Source organism: Ranitomeya variabilis, chromosome 2, assembly GCF_051348905.1.
Source record: "Ranitomeya variabilis isolate aRanVar5 chromosome 2, aRanVar5.hap1, whole genome shotgun sequence".
Classification (NCBI taxonomy): Eukaryota; Metazoa; Chordata; class Amphibia; order Anura; family Dendrobatidae; genus Ranitomeya; species Ranitomeya variabilis.
In genome coordinates this window covers 255,144,051-255,161,044 of record NC_135233.1, presented here as the reverse complement: position 1 = coordinate 255,161,044, position 16,994 = coordinate 255,144,051, and the positions used below count along the sequence as shown (strand labels likewise).

At 47.8% G+C, this 16,994-nt stretch overlaps 1 protein-coding gene across 1 annotated transcript in view; it reads right to left on the bottom strand.

The window, feature by feature from the left end:
- Positions 1–16,994, bottom strand: part of MED27 (mediator complex subunit 27) — a 170,450-nt gene that overhangs the window by 5,068 nt on the left and 148,388 nt on the right. The window contains exons 5-7 of the mRNA XM_077284721.1: positions 15,260–15,367; positions 7,415–7,456; positions 1,558–1,635 (exon numbers count right to left, since the gene is read on the bottom strand). Of these exons, the coding sequence (XP_077140836.1) occupies positions 1,558–1,635; positions 7,415–7,456; positions 15,260–15,367 (228 nt within the window). The remainder of the gene's footprint in view (positions 1–1,557; positions 1,636–7,414; positions 7,457–15,259; positions 15,368–16,994) is intronic.

Genomic DNA, 16,994 nt, shown 5'->3' with positions numbered 1-16,994 from the left:
TTTACACAGGGCACTGTAGGTTTGGATTTCTTTTTCCCTTAATAATAAAGACCTTCATTTATAAACTGCATTTTGACTTTACTTGTGTTATCTCTATCTAATATTTACATTTGTTTGGTGATCTGAAACATTTAAGTGTGACAAACATGCAAAAGAAAAGGAAATCAGGAAGGAGGCAAACACTTTCACATAACTGAGCGCTCCAGTGTAGATCACATATCACTCCAATCATCCAAGGCTCATTGTAAAGCACAAGTTGATCGTAACTGTCTCATGTCCACAGAGATGAGGAGCACCACATATCGCTTAAAATTGCTAGGTGTCTGGTTGGAGGAAGGTAGTGAGCTTGACACCAAAGCTTGGCCCGCACTTGAACATAGATTAATACTGGGGTAATTATGATGTTCCTTCTGTCAGTGAGCTCTGCTGCTCCTCTAAAAGGTCCAGGATATTAGCATTTTTATTGAGCAACTATCAGACTGTTTGGAAAAGGATCTCAGCTGGAGCTGAAGCCGATCAATCGCCCCCCTCTCCCTCCTCCTGGTGAGTGTATAGAGTAACCTGGTGCTGAGTGTGTCACAGGACTTCGGAGATCATGAGAACTTTCCACCTGTCAGACTGAATCTGGAACCATTGGGATGCTGTGTAGGCAATGCCACGGCCAATAGATTGTGCCATTGGGCTTCCCTGTGACAAGGGAATTCACGGCCAGGACCTGGCAGAGTGACAGGTGTAAAATGACATTCAAAAGAAATCATGATGTCCCGGGAACAAGACTAGCACCCTACAACCGGTCCATATCTCCATATAATCCAGGGACAATGAAAGTGTCAGATTAACGGACATTCTGGACTGATCCAGATGGGCACACAATGTTAACTGCTCCTCAATATGACGGAGAAGCACAGATCTGTACGTGCTGGCATTCTGCTATCAGCGCCATGGTTTTAGGGCATGTGCCTTAATTCACGATGATCTTGTGCAAGAGTCTAGGACAGTGGAACGCTGGGCAAGTGCCAAACTATCATCTAAATACATGCCAGACTTACCCATTCTGCAAGTGTAGAACATGAGAAAAAGAAAAAAGGAGAGAATGATCATACAGCCCAAAAGTGAATAAAAATGTGAGCACTTTATTATCATAGTTATATCAAAATACATGAAAAGGGAGAAGTCAGTGCATATCTGCAGTACAACAGATTGCAGAATACACAGCGTTTTGGTCCTGCCTTCGTCAGGCAGATGTGAAACGCGTGTCACACTGTGTCCTGCATTCTGTTATACTGCACATATGCACTGATTTCTCCCTTTTCATCTATTTTGATATAACTATGATAATAAAGTGTTTATATTTTTATTCAATTTTTGGGCTGTATGATCGCCCTTTCCTTTTTTCTTCTTCTTGTGTATCCTGGCCATCAGTCCACTTCATAGTCCTTTGTATAGGTATCACAATGGATATTTATTACTAAACATTACTATTAGTTCATAATGGTACCGTCATCTCTGTTGAGCTATTTTTACTTTTTTCAGTGTAGAACATGGGCCAGTACTCACCATAAAAGACCGCACAACCACGTCGGGCATCTGTGGCAGCTGGTAATGCAGCAGGGCTGTCGTCGCGTGGTCTGTAACCTGCAACACATGAGAATAATCATCGTCAGATTGTGAAACACGTTAAACACCTATATTACTGGGTGCAGGTCACATATGGCCATTCTGTGAGTGTTAGTACTTCATCCGCTATGAGTCTCCAGAGTGTATGCATTGAATAGGCCAATAAATGCTGCATGCAATGGACGAGAGGGTGCAAAAAAAAAAAATTAGACAGGGCCCTTTATTTCACTCCAGATCACATCTTGATTGTAGGGATTAACTAGAAACGATTCATAGAAGAGCGGAAACACTATGCCAGGACGAAGAACGGAGAGGAGCAGTGACAGTAGTCTGCATCGATTGTCCGGATCGGGAGAAGATAGGTGACAGTAATCTGCATCGATTGTCTGGATCTGGAGAGGATAGGTGACAGTAGTCTGCATCGATCGTCTGAATCTGGAGAGGAGAGATCATAGGCAACGAAGAATGGAGAGGAGCAATGACAGTAGTCTGCATAGATTGTCCAGATCTGGAGAGGATAGGTGACAGTAGTCTGCATCGATTGTCCAGATCTGGAGAGGATAGGTGACAGTAGTCTGCATCGTTTGTCTGGATCAGATAGGTGACAGTAGTCTGCATCGATTGTCCGAATCTGGAGAGGAGAGATCATAGGCAACGAAGAACGGAGAGGAGCAATGACAGTAGTCTGCATCGATTGTCCAGATCTGGAGAGGATAGGTGGCAGTAGTCTGCATCGATTGTCCTAATCTGGAAAGGAGAGATCATAGGCAACGAAGAATGGAGAGGAGAGGTGACAGTAGTCTGCATCGATTGTATGGACCTGGAGAGGATAGATCATTGCCATCAGGCAGACAGCAGCACTCGCTGCAAATTCCCACTTTCCCAAAAATTGACACTTTAAAAAAAAAAAAAAAAAAAGGTGTAACGCCACATCTGGTGAAACGTAAGCCTGCAGGCAACAGGGCTGTCAATCGTGGAGACAGCCTTTATCCGAGCTAACAGCAGCAAGAGAAACACAGGGAGATCAATGATGAAAGAGGGAAAAAAAGTAGATGTACGTTTGTGTTTCTGGTAAGAAAAAGGAGGGGAAGAGCATCAGATGAAAAATAAAAAATGCCCAAAACAGGAATAAAAGGAGCAGAGAGCGAGTCAGTAACTTGGTTGTGATCACCACATTACTTCTATCGTCATGCTCTGCCTCCAGCAGGGGTCAGTTCTGCCTGGAATGCTCCTTTAAGAAGACGATTGTTAGTTATTTCTGACAACTTGCCATCATAAAAGCTATATCAGTTGTCACCTGTTAAAGAAATGGTTAATCTCCATTCTGAATAAAATAGGAATTACTGAATATTGGTTGTGCAAGAGGTCATATGTTTTTAGTTATCATCTGACTACAGGTGGACAATTTCCCGGACATTCCACATAGCAGTGGTCATTATTTCTTAGAAATGTCAAGTACATTGGTTGTTTGTCCCTAGATTAACGATATATATCTGTTTTTGTCTTTATACACCCAAAAATCCTGAATATTCAGCCAAAATCTCAGAACCAGAGCATTCTTATGTCATTTCTCTCATATCCCAGGATGTGTTTGACATACCATTGTATAACTCATATTTCTGCCAGATTATTGTGTAATGCCTCATTTCCCTTTGATCTTATACTATAAAACAACACCCTAACCCCTCCCCAATAAACAGACTATTTGGAGAGACAACGAGCGTGTGTCTCTCTGATTATTGCTTCATCGCTTAGGTACCTAAGACAGACAACACCTGAGTAGGTTAGAAATCCCTTCTCTAACACACCCCACTGTCCTCTAACCAGATATAGCTTAGGAGAGGCTGGACAGGTTCCCATAGGAGCTGTAATCATGGGCATACTGAGGCCCTCTCACATTAGGACTAGGGGGGGGGTCCAATATTACAGGTCCTTCTGCAGCAGCCGAAGCGTCTCTGCAGGTGTGAGTGCTACGTTCCAGTTATTGACAGCTGCTAATGAACGCCGGGCCTGACATGATGATCGTGTGATGCGCTGCTCTTCATGTCGGTGGTACGCAGGGTATCGATCGCGTCCGGCAAAAGAGAACTGATAAATCCGATTTGCTTGTAACATTCTGACCCTATTAGTCTCACATTAAGGCTTCTGGGAAGACAGATGGCGGGCGGCTTTGTGAATGACCGTGAAGTTGTGCCCCCTCTCACCTTGAGCCGGATCATCAATAGCCGGATCCATCGGCCTCATGAATGCATTCATGCTCCGGCTCTTTAGCTGCTTGCACGATATTGATGAGAATATATTTTCATACATTAGCTGTATCATCTCGGCTGCACCATTGCAGAACCTTCCACCTCGAGATACCTGCAGGGGGCAGGCAGGCTGCTAATGGCCACGAAGATCTGTGGGGGTCTGCGCTAATTATTTACTCTCTGTCCAGCCAGACTTTCTTCAAGGACAAGAAATCTTTGACTAGAGGATAGATATTTCCATACGGCACGAAGCTGAAGATATAGTCAATGGTTTCATTTTTTTTGGATCCTAGAAGTCCCTTTTTAGGACTAGTGTTATCAAAGATGGCGGCCTCCGCTGGGTGCAGACATATACCTTCCAGGAGGTAAATCTTGTTCCGCGGCCTGTATCTTCTCCTTAGTATTTGGTCAGCAACCTTTTTTGCGGCTCAGGGCAGTTACTTATTCACAAAGTCTCTCGGGCTCCATAGAAATACAGTCTCTGAGCTCACCTTCATTTGTAGATTCTCCTCTTTTTGTTTTGTTACACAAATTAGCTGGAGACTACCACTATGTTATGGGCTCACCTGGTGAGGTGAACTCGCAACGCCACAAATCTGGATGAACAGCTTGAATGGGAGATGGTGGTGCAGAGAAACAAGATAACTGGATGCACGTAGAATGGCGGAGCAGAGATGGGTCTAGGCACTTAGTAGGAGCAGAGTCGGATTGGCAGACAGGCTCCAAATGTAGCAGAACTGAGTGTGCGGACAGCACCTTGGAACGCAGAGCTGGATTGGCAGGCTGATACTTTGGAACGCAGAGCTAGGTGTGCCTTCCAGCACTGTAGAGCAGCAGATCTGCTTGGCACACTTAGTACAGTGAAGTTCATCATGCAAACAGCATTTTGCAACAGGCGAGCCGGACTGGCAGACAGGTTCTAAAAGAAGCACTTCTCCCATCAGGGTTAATCCTCTTAATATACTGCTGTCATCATATTACATAGCACTGTGCACTTACAATTGCTCATTTTGCCTTTCTACTCAGCTAATTCTTCTCTTTTCAATGCTCTATGTAGAAACAGGAAGTCTCTTGTCCCTGCATTTATCATCCCCCTCTTTAAGGCGTGACCCAGCTTTGACCTCCTCCCCCTGCCAGGCACTCTTGTAGTGACTTATGAGTTATACAGGGAAAATTGACCTCCTGTTTCTACACAGAGTTTAGAAGGATTCAGTTCGTCCATTTAAAATCATGTGGTGTCATAGACCTAATGGAAAAGGGAATAATTAACTAGGTAGAAGGGAAAAATGAGCAACTGAAAGTACACAGTGCTGTATAATATGATGATTGCAATATAGAAAGAGGATAAATATTTTGATGGGAGGAGGAGTGCTTTTTTAATGTAGCAGAGCTGTGTGTGTGTGTCAGAAGACACACTTTGTGCAGTGCCCAGCGAAAGTAGCGCTAGTTTGACAGGTGGCTCAGATAGGATGGCCGCGCCGGGTAGCAGCATGGCACTTGCTACCTGACTACCACCACTACGTCAAACCATCGCCCACCTGTAGGCAGCTGTTCCAGGGTGGTTTCCAGCTGTGTACAGATGGAATAGGTGGCACTAGAGAGGCAGCCGCAGCTTCCAGATGTAATATTCACACTTTTCCCCCATAAATCAGCACCATCGGCTCTCCCTAATGAGACCCAGACCCCTTCCAAATCACATATCATGGTCTGAAAATCAGTGAAACAGTTAACATCGGCCTCCCGACTGGGCATTCATGGGCATTTTTTTGGCTTGTTTTTTGAAGCTCGGCATGCCACAAGCCGCTGTGTTTACTAGCTGACATCATCTATTCATCTCCGAGCCGGTTACCTGGAGATTTGTCATAGGAGCGGCCGCACACATCCTATTCTCCAAAGACAATTGGGGAGGTAGAGCGGCTGGACTAGAAAAGTCTAAATGCCACATTAGGAGAAAAAAAAACAGCCGACAGTGGACTGAGCCTATCTGTGGTCCACGGGGGACCTATTCACCGTCCATTGCGACCATGCCCCCTTGGGAATCAGACGCTCCTTTTATTGACAGTTTATTGTGGCAGACAATACCAGTGAGAGTTAGGCTCAGACAACACAAAGGGAAGGAGTGAAGGCCGGGCTCTGCTCCCCGCCATGAAGTTCATGATCCCCCCGGAGGGTGGGCCGCAAATTAGCATTTAAGTCACTGAAACCATACCGCACTCCTATTCAGGGAAGATACAGATTATTGCAGCTCCTTCTGTGGTCGAGGATGGCGGGGAGGAATTACGCCATCATAGTAATGATCACAATTAATCAGTGACCTCCTCCCTGGAAGCTGAGCCATAGGGAACTGTGTGCAGGGTCCTTACAATAGAGAGCTGCTGTAATTGCCATGTGACATGCAGTCAAAGTTTACTTTTTTCCCCGTCGAATTACAAGGGATCGAAAATGGTATTTTCTGTTGACCTCTGGAAACCGAGATTTAAAAATAAATAAAAATCCCTAGTGACAAAAGGGACAGGTAAAGCAGCTCCAGATCATGAAATGTGCGGCCCGGCAGAGGGTTCCCACAGTCCGAGATCAAGAGGAATCCAATCGCCTAAGTGATTGCTTCTTGAATCGAGTCACCTCTTTTTGAACCACCCCCATTCTGGCAGAAAAAAAGCCTTCTATGCCCCATATTTAAATAAACACTGCCCCTTTAAGGGGCAGAGCTTAGTAGTCACATGTTTATAGGGGACGGATTGTGACATTAGGGGTGTCACAGCCACAACTTGCTACAATGTAGCAACCATACTGTGGTCTGGATTATTCTTTTTTTTCTATTGCGACTTGAGTGTCACCCATCAGGATCCCAAAAAAGCTGAGTAATGAAGGAGCTGTGCTGATGTACAGGTCAGAATAAAATAAAGACATATTGCGAAATAGGGCGATATTTTTCCATTTTAAGAGGGGGCAGGGATTGAGAGACGCGTGTCATGAGCTCAAGGTGTCGTAAAGTTCAGACGGAGAATGATTTCATCTTCGGTACAAGATCTTCCAGACGGCATCCTGTGGGGCGGGGGAGGCGGTGACGGCAGAGCTTTTACCCCTCTTACGGATGGTGTGTCGGATGGTGGACCGTGCCGCCTCGTGACCCTTCATAAACAGGCGGAATACGGCGGATCCGCTGACACCGCCCTTACTGCAAAGCGGCAGGAGGAATTCAGCGACTGGTGGAGGTCTCCCATACCCCTGAGGATGCACACGGAGGATCGGGGCTTGCAAAACATCACACTACACCGCTGCAAGTTATAAATGCTGGATTATCAGATGACGGACTAAAGGAATGCCACTGTGTCAATAAGGGATAAGAAAAACATGGCCGCTTCTGTCCGTTGTTGTCTTTGGTACTGCAACTCCATTAAAGTGAATGAGGCTGAGCTGCAATACCAGACACAGACTGTAGACAGGAGAGGCGCTGTTTCTGGGAGGAAATAAAGCAGCCATGTGTTTGTAAACCTGTAAATAGCGTGACATACAGTGCAGGATCAGGGCACATTCACTGCTCTTACCTTCTGGAAGACTTGATAGTTGGACTTCGACCATATATCCAGCTGAAAGAGAGAAAGGAGAAAGATGAGGGGTTATGTGTCACACTGCAGTCCTGTACTGTTCTAGCAGTGTGTGTCCTCATGGGCTGCACACTCCCAGTAATACGGCCTGGGCTAACGCTGGACCCCCAGACCACTGTAAGGTGCAATGAGGGCATCAGGGTTTTACATATTTACTAAGTGCATTCATTATTAAGAGTCAAGACAGTACTGGAGAGCGACATGGATGGGAGTGATCGCTCCATTATTGCCCCCGGTGGATGAAGGAACGGCCGTGGAAAGTTCAAGAATGTGTATATGAGGAATGAAAGTATAAAGGGGCCTCAGCGTCCATCATGGAGAAATGCAAGACTGGCCGGGGGTGCAGAGCTCACGGACCCCAGCACGGTGCTGTAACAGGAACACTGGGGCAGCAAGACATTTCTTCCAACTGAATCTTGCCCATCAACTGCGAGGGAAACTATTGAGAAGTGGAAGGAACCGCAGTAATGCAGACCCCGTAACATTACAGAGCGAGGGGCCAAGTGCGGAGGAGCAGAGGGTAGAAAAGTCACCGCGGCTCTGCTGACCGCATAACTACAGAACCCAGACCTCTTCTGGTGTATTGTTTTCCATTATGGGGATGGTAAAAAGTAGTGCCTCTCTGTACATTGTTGCACTGTGTGCATTGTAGACATGGGAAGGTGCCAAACTTAGGATTTGTAAGAAAACGTTGTCTTGGTGCCTGATGTGAGGTGCCTATATCCGCCCTAACTAACTTGTCTATAATTGTTGGGACGTACTACGGTCATACCGAATGCAATTTATTGCTACTTTCATGTTTCCGTATTGAGCTAACAAATGTCGTTATTCGATTACCGTATTACTGTTTGACCTAATATTATGCACCTTTGTATATACCTTATTTTACTTAGTTTTATTTTTTCTGTTTATTGATGAAGGTCGAAATTGACCGAAACGTCTACTGTATGTACTCTATTAAATCTTCACTGCAATCACGTTCGTGTGTGCCAAGTATATCTTTAATATTGTACGGCTTGGGCACCTACTTGATCACCACAAATATAGTAGTGCCTACGGTCTTGCTTCTGATGGAAAAACATGACCTCTGCCCCATCCAACACCTATAATGAAATTTGTGAGCCTGGCCTCTGTCCCCAACATCAAATGCTCTTCTGTATGAAAGGGAAAAAATGCCCACAGATGACTCCCAAATCTTGCAGAAATCCTTCCCAGAAGAGCGGGAGCTGTTATATACAGAGGGGACGACTCCACATTAATGTCTATATAGAGGAGAGAAAAGCTCCTGGAGGTGGATGAGGGGGGCACATACTTTTCTCCATGAAGCATACATGCAGCAGTGTAGATAGGCATCAGATATGTGTAGTGTAGCATATATTACACAGGTATGTAAAGGCTTGGGCAGGCACCAGTGAACAGTTCAGCAAGTTGAAATGATCTCTAAAAGTTATAGAAGACATAATTCCTTCCTATTGTAGGCAAAAAAAAAAAAAATTATATATATATATATTTATTTATCTTTTACATTTTTAAAATTACAAAAAGGAAAATGGGCCCATGCTAAAGTATGCGCACCCTGCATGGCTACTACCTAGTAGCACCCGCTTTTGCAAGTATCACAGCTTGTAGATGCTTTTTGCAGTCAGGTAAGAGTCTTTGAATTCTTATTTGACGGATATTCATCCATTCTTCCTTGGAAAATTCTTCCAGTTCTGTGAAATTCCTGGGTCATCTTGAATACACGGCTATTTTGGGGTCTAGTCACAGGTTTTCAAAGATGTTCAGATCAGGGGACTGTGAGGGCCATTGTAAAAGCTTCAACGTGTGCCTTTTTAGGATGTCTATTGTGGATTTTGACGTGTGTTTAGGATTAGTGATGAGGGAACATGCTCAGATAACATCTTATCCGAGCATCTGGGTGTGCTCGTATATTATGTTCGAGTCTCTGCGGCTGCACATTTGTGGCTGCATTTTATTGCATGAAATAAGTATTCGATCACCGACCAACCAGCAAGAATTCTGTCTCTCACAGACCTGTTAGTTTTTCTGTAAGAAGCCCTCCTACTCTGCACTCATTACCTGTATAAGGGTATGTGCACATGTTTCATTGCGGATTTTTCCACGCGGATTCTGCAGAATCCAGAGGTAAAATGACCTGCATTTTACCTGCAGATTCCATGCTGATTTTGTGCAGATTTCGCCTGCATTTTTACACCTGCGGATTCCTATAAAGGAATAGGTGTAAAACGCTGCGGAATCCACACAAAGAATTGACATGCTGCGGAAAATAAACCGCTGCATTTCCGAGCTGAATTTTCTGCAGCATGGGCATAGCGGATTTGGTTTTCCATAGGTTTACATGGTACCGTACACCGCATGGAAAACTGCTGCGGTTCCGCAGGGCTGGATGCGCAGCCAAATCCGCAACGTGTGCACATACCCTAAAAGACCCGTGTCCACGCAATCAATCACACTCCAACCTCTCCACCAAGGCCAAGACCAAACAGCTAGTACAATTAAAATGATTTGCAGACCAATACTATATCCAGATTTAAATAATAATATGTGGGGGTAACCACGATGAAAGTTAATTACAGACTAATACTGCCACTTAAGTATTATAAACAGTATAAAAAGATAAAACTGCTTTATTCTGCCATAAAAAACACATCCCACAATGGACAAAAATACCTTTGATCTCTCACACATGCTTGTAGTCATGTGTTTGTAACATTACATTTCAAGAGATCACATATCGCAGTCAAGGACACTCCACCAACGCATTACATAAACTAAAGAAAAACACAGAGTATAAGTCCCATTTAGAAAAATATAAATACAAATTTTTTATTTATAGAAAAAACAACAAATACATTGCTTAGTAACAATTAATCCGAGCTCCGGTGGTGATCCCTGTGTGTCTGCGTAATGGGTAAGAGATATTGAACCGGGTCGGGTACGGTATATGCCGAAATGTGTTCGGTACCCCACTGTGAGATTTATATGGACTGACCAATAGTAACCCGGTCTGGGTAGTTTCTCTTGCCTTGATATGCACTTTTAGCACTTTATGATGGAAAATAAGCAGTTTCATAGGGGCTGCCATCGTATAGATTGTATCAGTGTTTTCCTTAGTTTCCCTTGCTGTTCAGACTATGTCTCTAATGATTAATTGTTACTAAGCAATGTATTTGTTGTTTTTTCTATACATAAAAAATGTGTATTTATATTTTTCTAAATGGGACTTATACTCCGTGTTTTTCTTTAGTTTATGTAATTTATTCCGCCATAGTACAACGTATCCACCGTTCCATCCATCAAGTATGATAAAGACCTTAACAGGTGGAAACGTTGTACTATGGCGGAATAAAGCCGTTTTATCTTCTTTCTCATGGACTGGACGCTGTTCCCATCTTTCCTGATTACTACCTGACCAGTGACAGTGCCATGGCTGATGGGAGTCACATTCCCGCTCGTCTTTTCTTCGCTATTTACACCATAAACGTTTTCCATTACTGCCCCATATATAACCTCACAGCCCTCGCCCGGGCCCTTCGCACCCCGCATTCACATCCATCGACGACCCAGATGCCATTTTCTGAAGGTCGCTAGGATGATTTCAAAGATGATAAACGAATCGTAAACCTTCCTCGCATCTCATATCAAACGGGGACGGTGCCAGCCCCTATTATAGAAATCAGACTGCGCCCCCTCCCTGCCGGAGCAGACCCCCAGCCCCTCCCAGACAAGTTCTCCGCTTGGCTTTGAAGTGGTAGGGAAGCAGGGATCAGAAATTACCCCAGAGACGGCTCTGGTGATCTTTGAAGCTCGGCTTTGATAGCTTTGTGCTTTTCACTTGCCGAGGTTCGGATGATGTGAGCGGCAGCTGACATGGGGTAATTAATGAAACCGTTGTCTGAACGGACGCCGCTGCTCAACAAGAGGACTCCGTGCAGGCGCCTAAACTCCCTAACTGCTACATAGATGGAGTATAGGCACTATAGAGCACAAGATGGATGACGGGGCCCCGGGGAGCCTTACAGAACTGCTCAAAGCAGAGGCAACACACCAGGCCTGGGGGCTGCTGCTGCCACCTGACAGGACACCATGTGACGCCTCTGATCTGGGGGCTGCTGCTGCCACCTGACAGGACACCATGTGACGCCTCTGATCTGGGGGCTGCTGCTGCCACCTGACAGGACACCATGTGACGCCTCTGATCTGGGGGCTGCTGCTGCCACCTGACAGGACACCATGTGACGCCTCTGATCTGGGGGCTGCTGCTGCCACCTGACATGAGACTATGTGGGGGCACTGATATGGGGCTGCTGCTGCCACCTGACATGACACCATGTGACGGCACTGATCTGGGGGTTGCTGCTGCCACCTGACATGACACTATGTGGCTGCACTGATCTGGCGGCTGCTGCTGCCACCTGACATGACACCATGTGACGGCACTGATCTGGGGGCTGCTGCTGCCACCTGACATGACACCATGTGACGGCACTGATCTGGGGGCTGCTGCTGCCACCTGACATGACACCATGTGACGGCACTGATCTGGGGGCTGCTGCTGCCACCTGACCTGACACTATGTGGGGCACTGATATGGGGCTGCTGCTGCCACCTGACATGACACCATGTGGCGGCACTGATCTGGGGGTTGCTGCTGCCACCTGACATGACACCATGTGACGGCACTGATATGGGGCTACTGCTGCCACCTGACATGACACCATGAGGCGGCACTGATCTGGGGGTTGCCGCAGCCACCTGACATGACACCATGTGGTGGCACTGATATGGGGCTGCTGCTGCCACCTGACATGAGACTATGTGGGGGCACTGATATAGGGCTGCTGCTGCCACCTGACATGACACTATGTGGTTGCACTGATCTGGGGGTTGCTGCTGCCACCTAACATGACACCATGTGACGGCACTGATCTGGGGGTTGCTGCTGCCACCTGACATGACACCATGTGACGGCACTGATCTGGGGGTTGCTGCTGCCACCTGACATGAGACTATGTGGCTGCACTGATCTGGCGGCTGCTGCTGCCACCTGACATGACACCATGTGACGGCACTGATCTGGGGGTTGCTGCTGCCACCTGACATGACACCATGTGACGGCACTGATCTGGGGGCTGCTGCTGCCACCTGACATGACACCATGTGACGGCACTGATCTGGGGGCTGCTGCTGCCACCTGACATGACACCATGTGACGGCACTGATCTGGGGGCTGCTGCTGCCACCTGACCTGACACTATGTGGGGCACTGATATGGGGCTGCTGCTGCCACCTGACATGACACCATGTGGCGGCACTGATCTGGGGGTTGCTGCTGCCACCTGACATGACACCATGTGACGGCACTGATATGGGGCTACTGCTGCCACCTGACATGACACCATGAGGCGGCACTGATCTGGGGGTTGCTGCAGCCACCTGACATGACACCATGTGGTGGCACTGATATGGGGCTGCTGCTGCCACCTGACATGAGACTATGTGGGGGCACTGATATAGGGCTGCTGCTGCCACCTGACATGACACTATGTGGTTGCACTGATCTGGGGGTTGCTGCTGCCACCTAACATGACACCATGTGACGGCACTGATCTGGGGGTTGCTGCTGCCACCTGACATGACACCATGTGACGGCACTGATCTGGGGGTTGCTGCTGCCACCTGACATGAGACTATGTGGCTGCACTGATCTGGCGGCTGCTGCTGCCACCTGACATGACACCATGTGACGGCACTGATCTGGGGGTTGCTGCTGCCACCTGACATGACACCATGTGACGGCACAGATCTGGGGGCTGCTGCTGCCACCTGACCTGACACTATGTGGGGCACTGATATGGGGCTGCTGCTGCCACCTGACACGACACCATCTGATGGCACTGATCTGGGGGTTGCTGCTGCCACCTGACATGACACCATGTAACGGCACTGATATGGGGCTGCTGCTGCCACCTGACATGACACTATGTGGGGCACTGATATGGGGCTGCTGCTGCCACCTGACATGACACCATGTGGCGGCACTGATCTGGGGGTTGCTGCTGCCACCTGACATGACACCATGTGACGGCACTGATATGGGGCTACTGCTGCCACCTGACATGACACCATGAGGCGGCACTGATCTGGGGGTTGCTGCAGCCACCTGACATGACACCATGTGGTGGCACTGATCTGGGGCTGCTGCTGCCACCTGACATGACACCATGTGGCGGCACTGATCTGGGGGTTGCTGCTGCCACCTGACATGACACCATGTGACCGCACTGATCTGGGGCTGCTGCTGCCACCTGACATGACACCATGTGGCGGCACTGATCTGGGGGTTGCTGCTGCCACCTGACATGACACCATGTGACCGCACTGATCTGGGGGCTGCTGCTGCCACCTGACATGAGACCATGTGGTGGCACTGATCTGGGGACTACTGTTGTGTATATGAGACATGACACTTGACAATTTCCAAAGGCCTGCACCCGTTTTCTGTTGTAAGCCAGGACTGGTCATCTACCTGACAACCTCTTATGACACCCGATAGGAATCAGACAGTTCAGACTCTGCTCTAGTAATCAGATTTTTCCCAGAATCCACAATGGTGGAGGACCTCCTACCCCCTGTGTATGCAGCGTGGCGGGGCACCACAGCAGGTGAGATACGATACACAGCTGCCCTTGTTGAGGCAGACCTTTTTTTAGATGAGCACCGTGGCTGTAAAACATCTGCATGCTAACGACCTCTCCTCCGGCGCCCTCTGCTCGTTAGGATGTGGCCTTTGGATCTGAAAGAGCATTGTCTGAGCTGTAATCAGTCCGGGCTACCTGATTCCCATATCAATGCCCTGCCGGGTGCCCAGGGCAGGCGTTTCAGCATGGCGTGGGTTAAGCTCTGCGCCAGTCAGTGCTTTAACCCTTTCTGCTCAAGCAGAGTGAATGATGCCACCTTCCTGGGGATGGGCAGACGATCACTCGCGGTTACCCGGCTGCCGCTTTGTGATTTGCAAGCTCCTTGGAGATCGGTGGCATGCGAGGGGTTAACACGAAAAGCCAATTATACGAGCACAGTCGGCTGTGAAAACCAAATTAATTTATTAGCTGTTCCAATGTTCCAGCGGACAGGAACGATTTTTTTTTTTGTTTTATTCATCTCTTCCCGTCTGCCCTTTCGGCTCGTCAATAAATTTAGGGAACAAATATCCCTGAGTAACCCCGATGTGACAATTACCAGCGCACCGAGGGGTGGCGAGACGGGGGGCATGGAGGGTGCTGGCAGCACTGTCAGTAATCACGAGCCCCTCGGTGACGTAGCGCCTGCTGCGACATGCCCTAACCTCCTGATCGAGCGACTGTCGATGCCGCAGACTGGCGGGAGGCCGGGCCAGACAGGACGCCGAGTCGTTTCACCATTTTCTACTCTTACTTCTGCTTACTATGCTTTAAAGGGACGCTAGCCCTGCAGCTCATTTAATCTCCATACTACTGCTTTCTGTTATCAGCCATTTAAAGGCCTGTGTGAAAAGAAGCTTAGCTGAATGTTCCCCAAGTCTAAAAAAAAACAAAACATTGCATAGCAGTTGTGTTCTGGCATCACACAACAGGGCTGCAAAGTCATAACTGGCAGGACATGGTACGGGGCCCTGGCACAGATCTTACACCATGCCCTCTGCACATGTGGAAACAATGTATGCAGCATGCCTTAGAGAGAGGTGCTTTAATAAGCCGTCCCTTTAAGAAGGGCAATTGGCCTCACCTTGCCGTCGTCCGTGTACACATTTTCGTTGTAGCCCTTGACTATGGTGCGGTCGATGAAGAGGCTGCGCATCACCACGATCACTTTCAGCACTTTTCCCAGGGTCACCTACAGAGAGACAAAGGGGATGAAAGCTTCACAAGGCGCCATACTGCGATTGTATACGTCACCAGTTCCAAGATCTCTGCTTGCTGTAAGTGAATGGGAACATCTTTCCTGACCTAGCACTCCTCACAGCTTAGGGTGTGGTGCATCTGCATTCATTCTGGGAACTCCAGCTGGTGAGAAACTACAACTGCCAACATGCCCCAATGCTGGGAGTTGTAGTGGCAGAGCAGGCTGCTGAGAGTCCTCTGTGGACTGATACATTGTAACAAACCATCAGGACAGGAGTGAGACTTGTATTGCTAATGTATTGGATTCACAAGGATTGTGTAGACTAGGTGCAACGGTAACAAAGCCGCAGCTGTGAGAGAGAAGCTTAGAGTTGCAGCCTTTGGCTGTTAAGAATGTGCCCATTTACCGACAGCAAGCATTACCGACTGTAATCACTGGTCGTTACAATGTGTCGGTGCAGATAAAATGTCTGACTATGACTGCATCGGTCACCGGTGTTTTCTTCTATTCATTGAGTATGTTGGATCCATCTGGCAGATTCATTAGCGGGTGAAGTATCGCTGTACGGCACACACACGTCTGCCGCATCCAGGTCTGTGGGACTGGCACAGGGATGAAGGGCTTCTTATCCTACAAGACTGATGGAATGAGCCGCTTGGCACGTCAACGTGTTTCTTCCACTTGTGGTGCTGCCTGCCTGAGTGGCCTGTGTTGCTGTGCCAGTGCAGACGGGCAAGGTCTGCTTCGGGTCACTGAACAGCGCTGGCACTGTGCGAGCTCAGATGGCAGGTGGGAAGGCTCACTCCGTGCAGCTAAACTGGCCTGGAGAACTATTAACAATTCATTTAGTTATATGCACATCTGCCAGAAGAAGGGGTGACTGGCATAACTAGGTGCCCACCGACTATTGTACCCACTGCAAGTGTCTCCACTGAGCTGTAGTGTAAAGCATGGGGGATCAAACAGCAACCTGAGCCTCTGTGTCCCACAGGATACTGGCTAGAATCACAAAGGTTGGATAAAAAGGCTGAAAACAGCAAATTTAATTGAAAAATGTAAAAAAAAATTCACCTGCAGGCGCAGCTTTAGGCACTATGGCATTGGGGGGCACAACTGGAATGAGGACTGCTGGCGGCAAAGGCAAGGTAGGTAATATTTTACAAGTTTGCTGGCAGTCCCCTCCACAATACCCATCCCTCCTGCTGCTTCTAATTCCCCATGCAGGGAGGGTATGCAGGTGGCACAGGGACTTTGCCCGTCTCCCCGTCAGGACAGCTAATGAAGTGTGACACCGCTTTGGCAGCGGACGGGAAGAAATGACAGATCGACAGAAGACCTGTGCAAGGAGAAAAACTTTCCCAACCTTTCACAACAGGGGACATGAAATATAGATGCGCCCAAACCGTCCCTCCGCCCACGGTTATGTAGCTAAATCCCCAAACAATTTCCTGCCCGCTGCCCTGGTACAAGCTGCGGGTCAACAAACAATTATCTGTGCCGCATCCTTCCAATCCTTGTAGGTCAAGGACCTTCACAAGTCAACTTCTGGGAATATGACAATAAGTGGTGATGCCGATTCATTCAACCCCACCTTTAACCCCAAAAGATAAAAACTCGG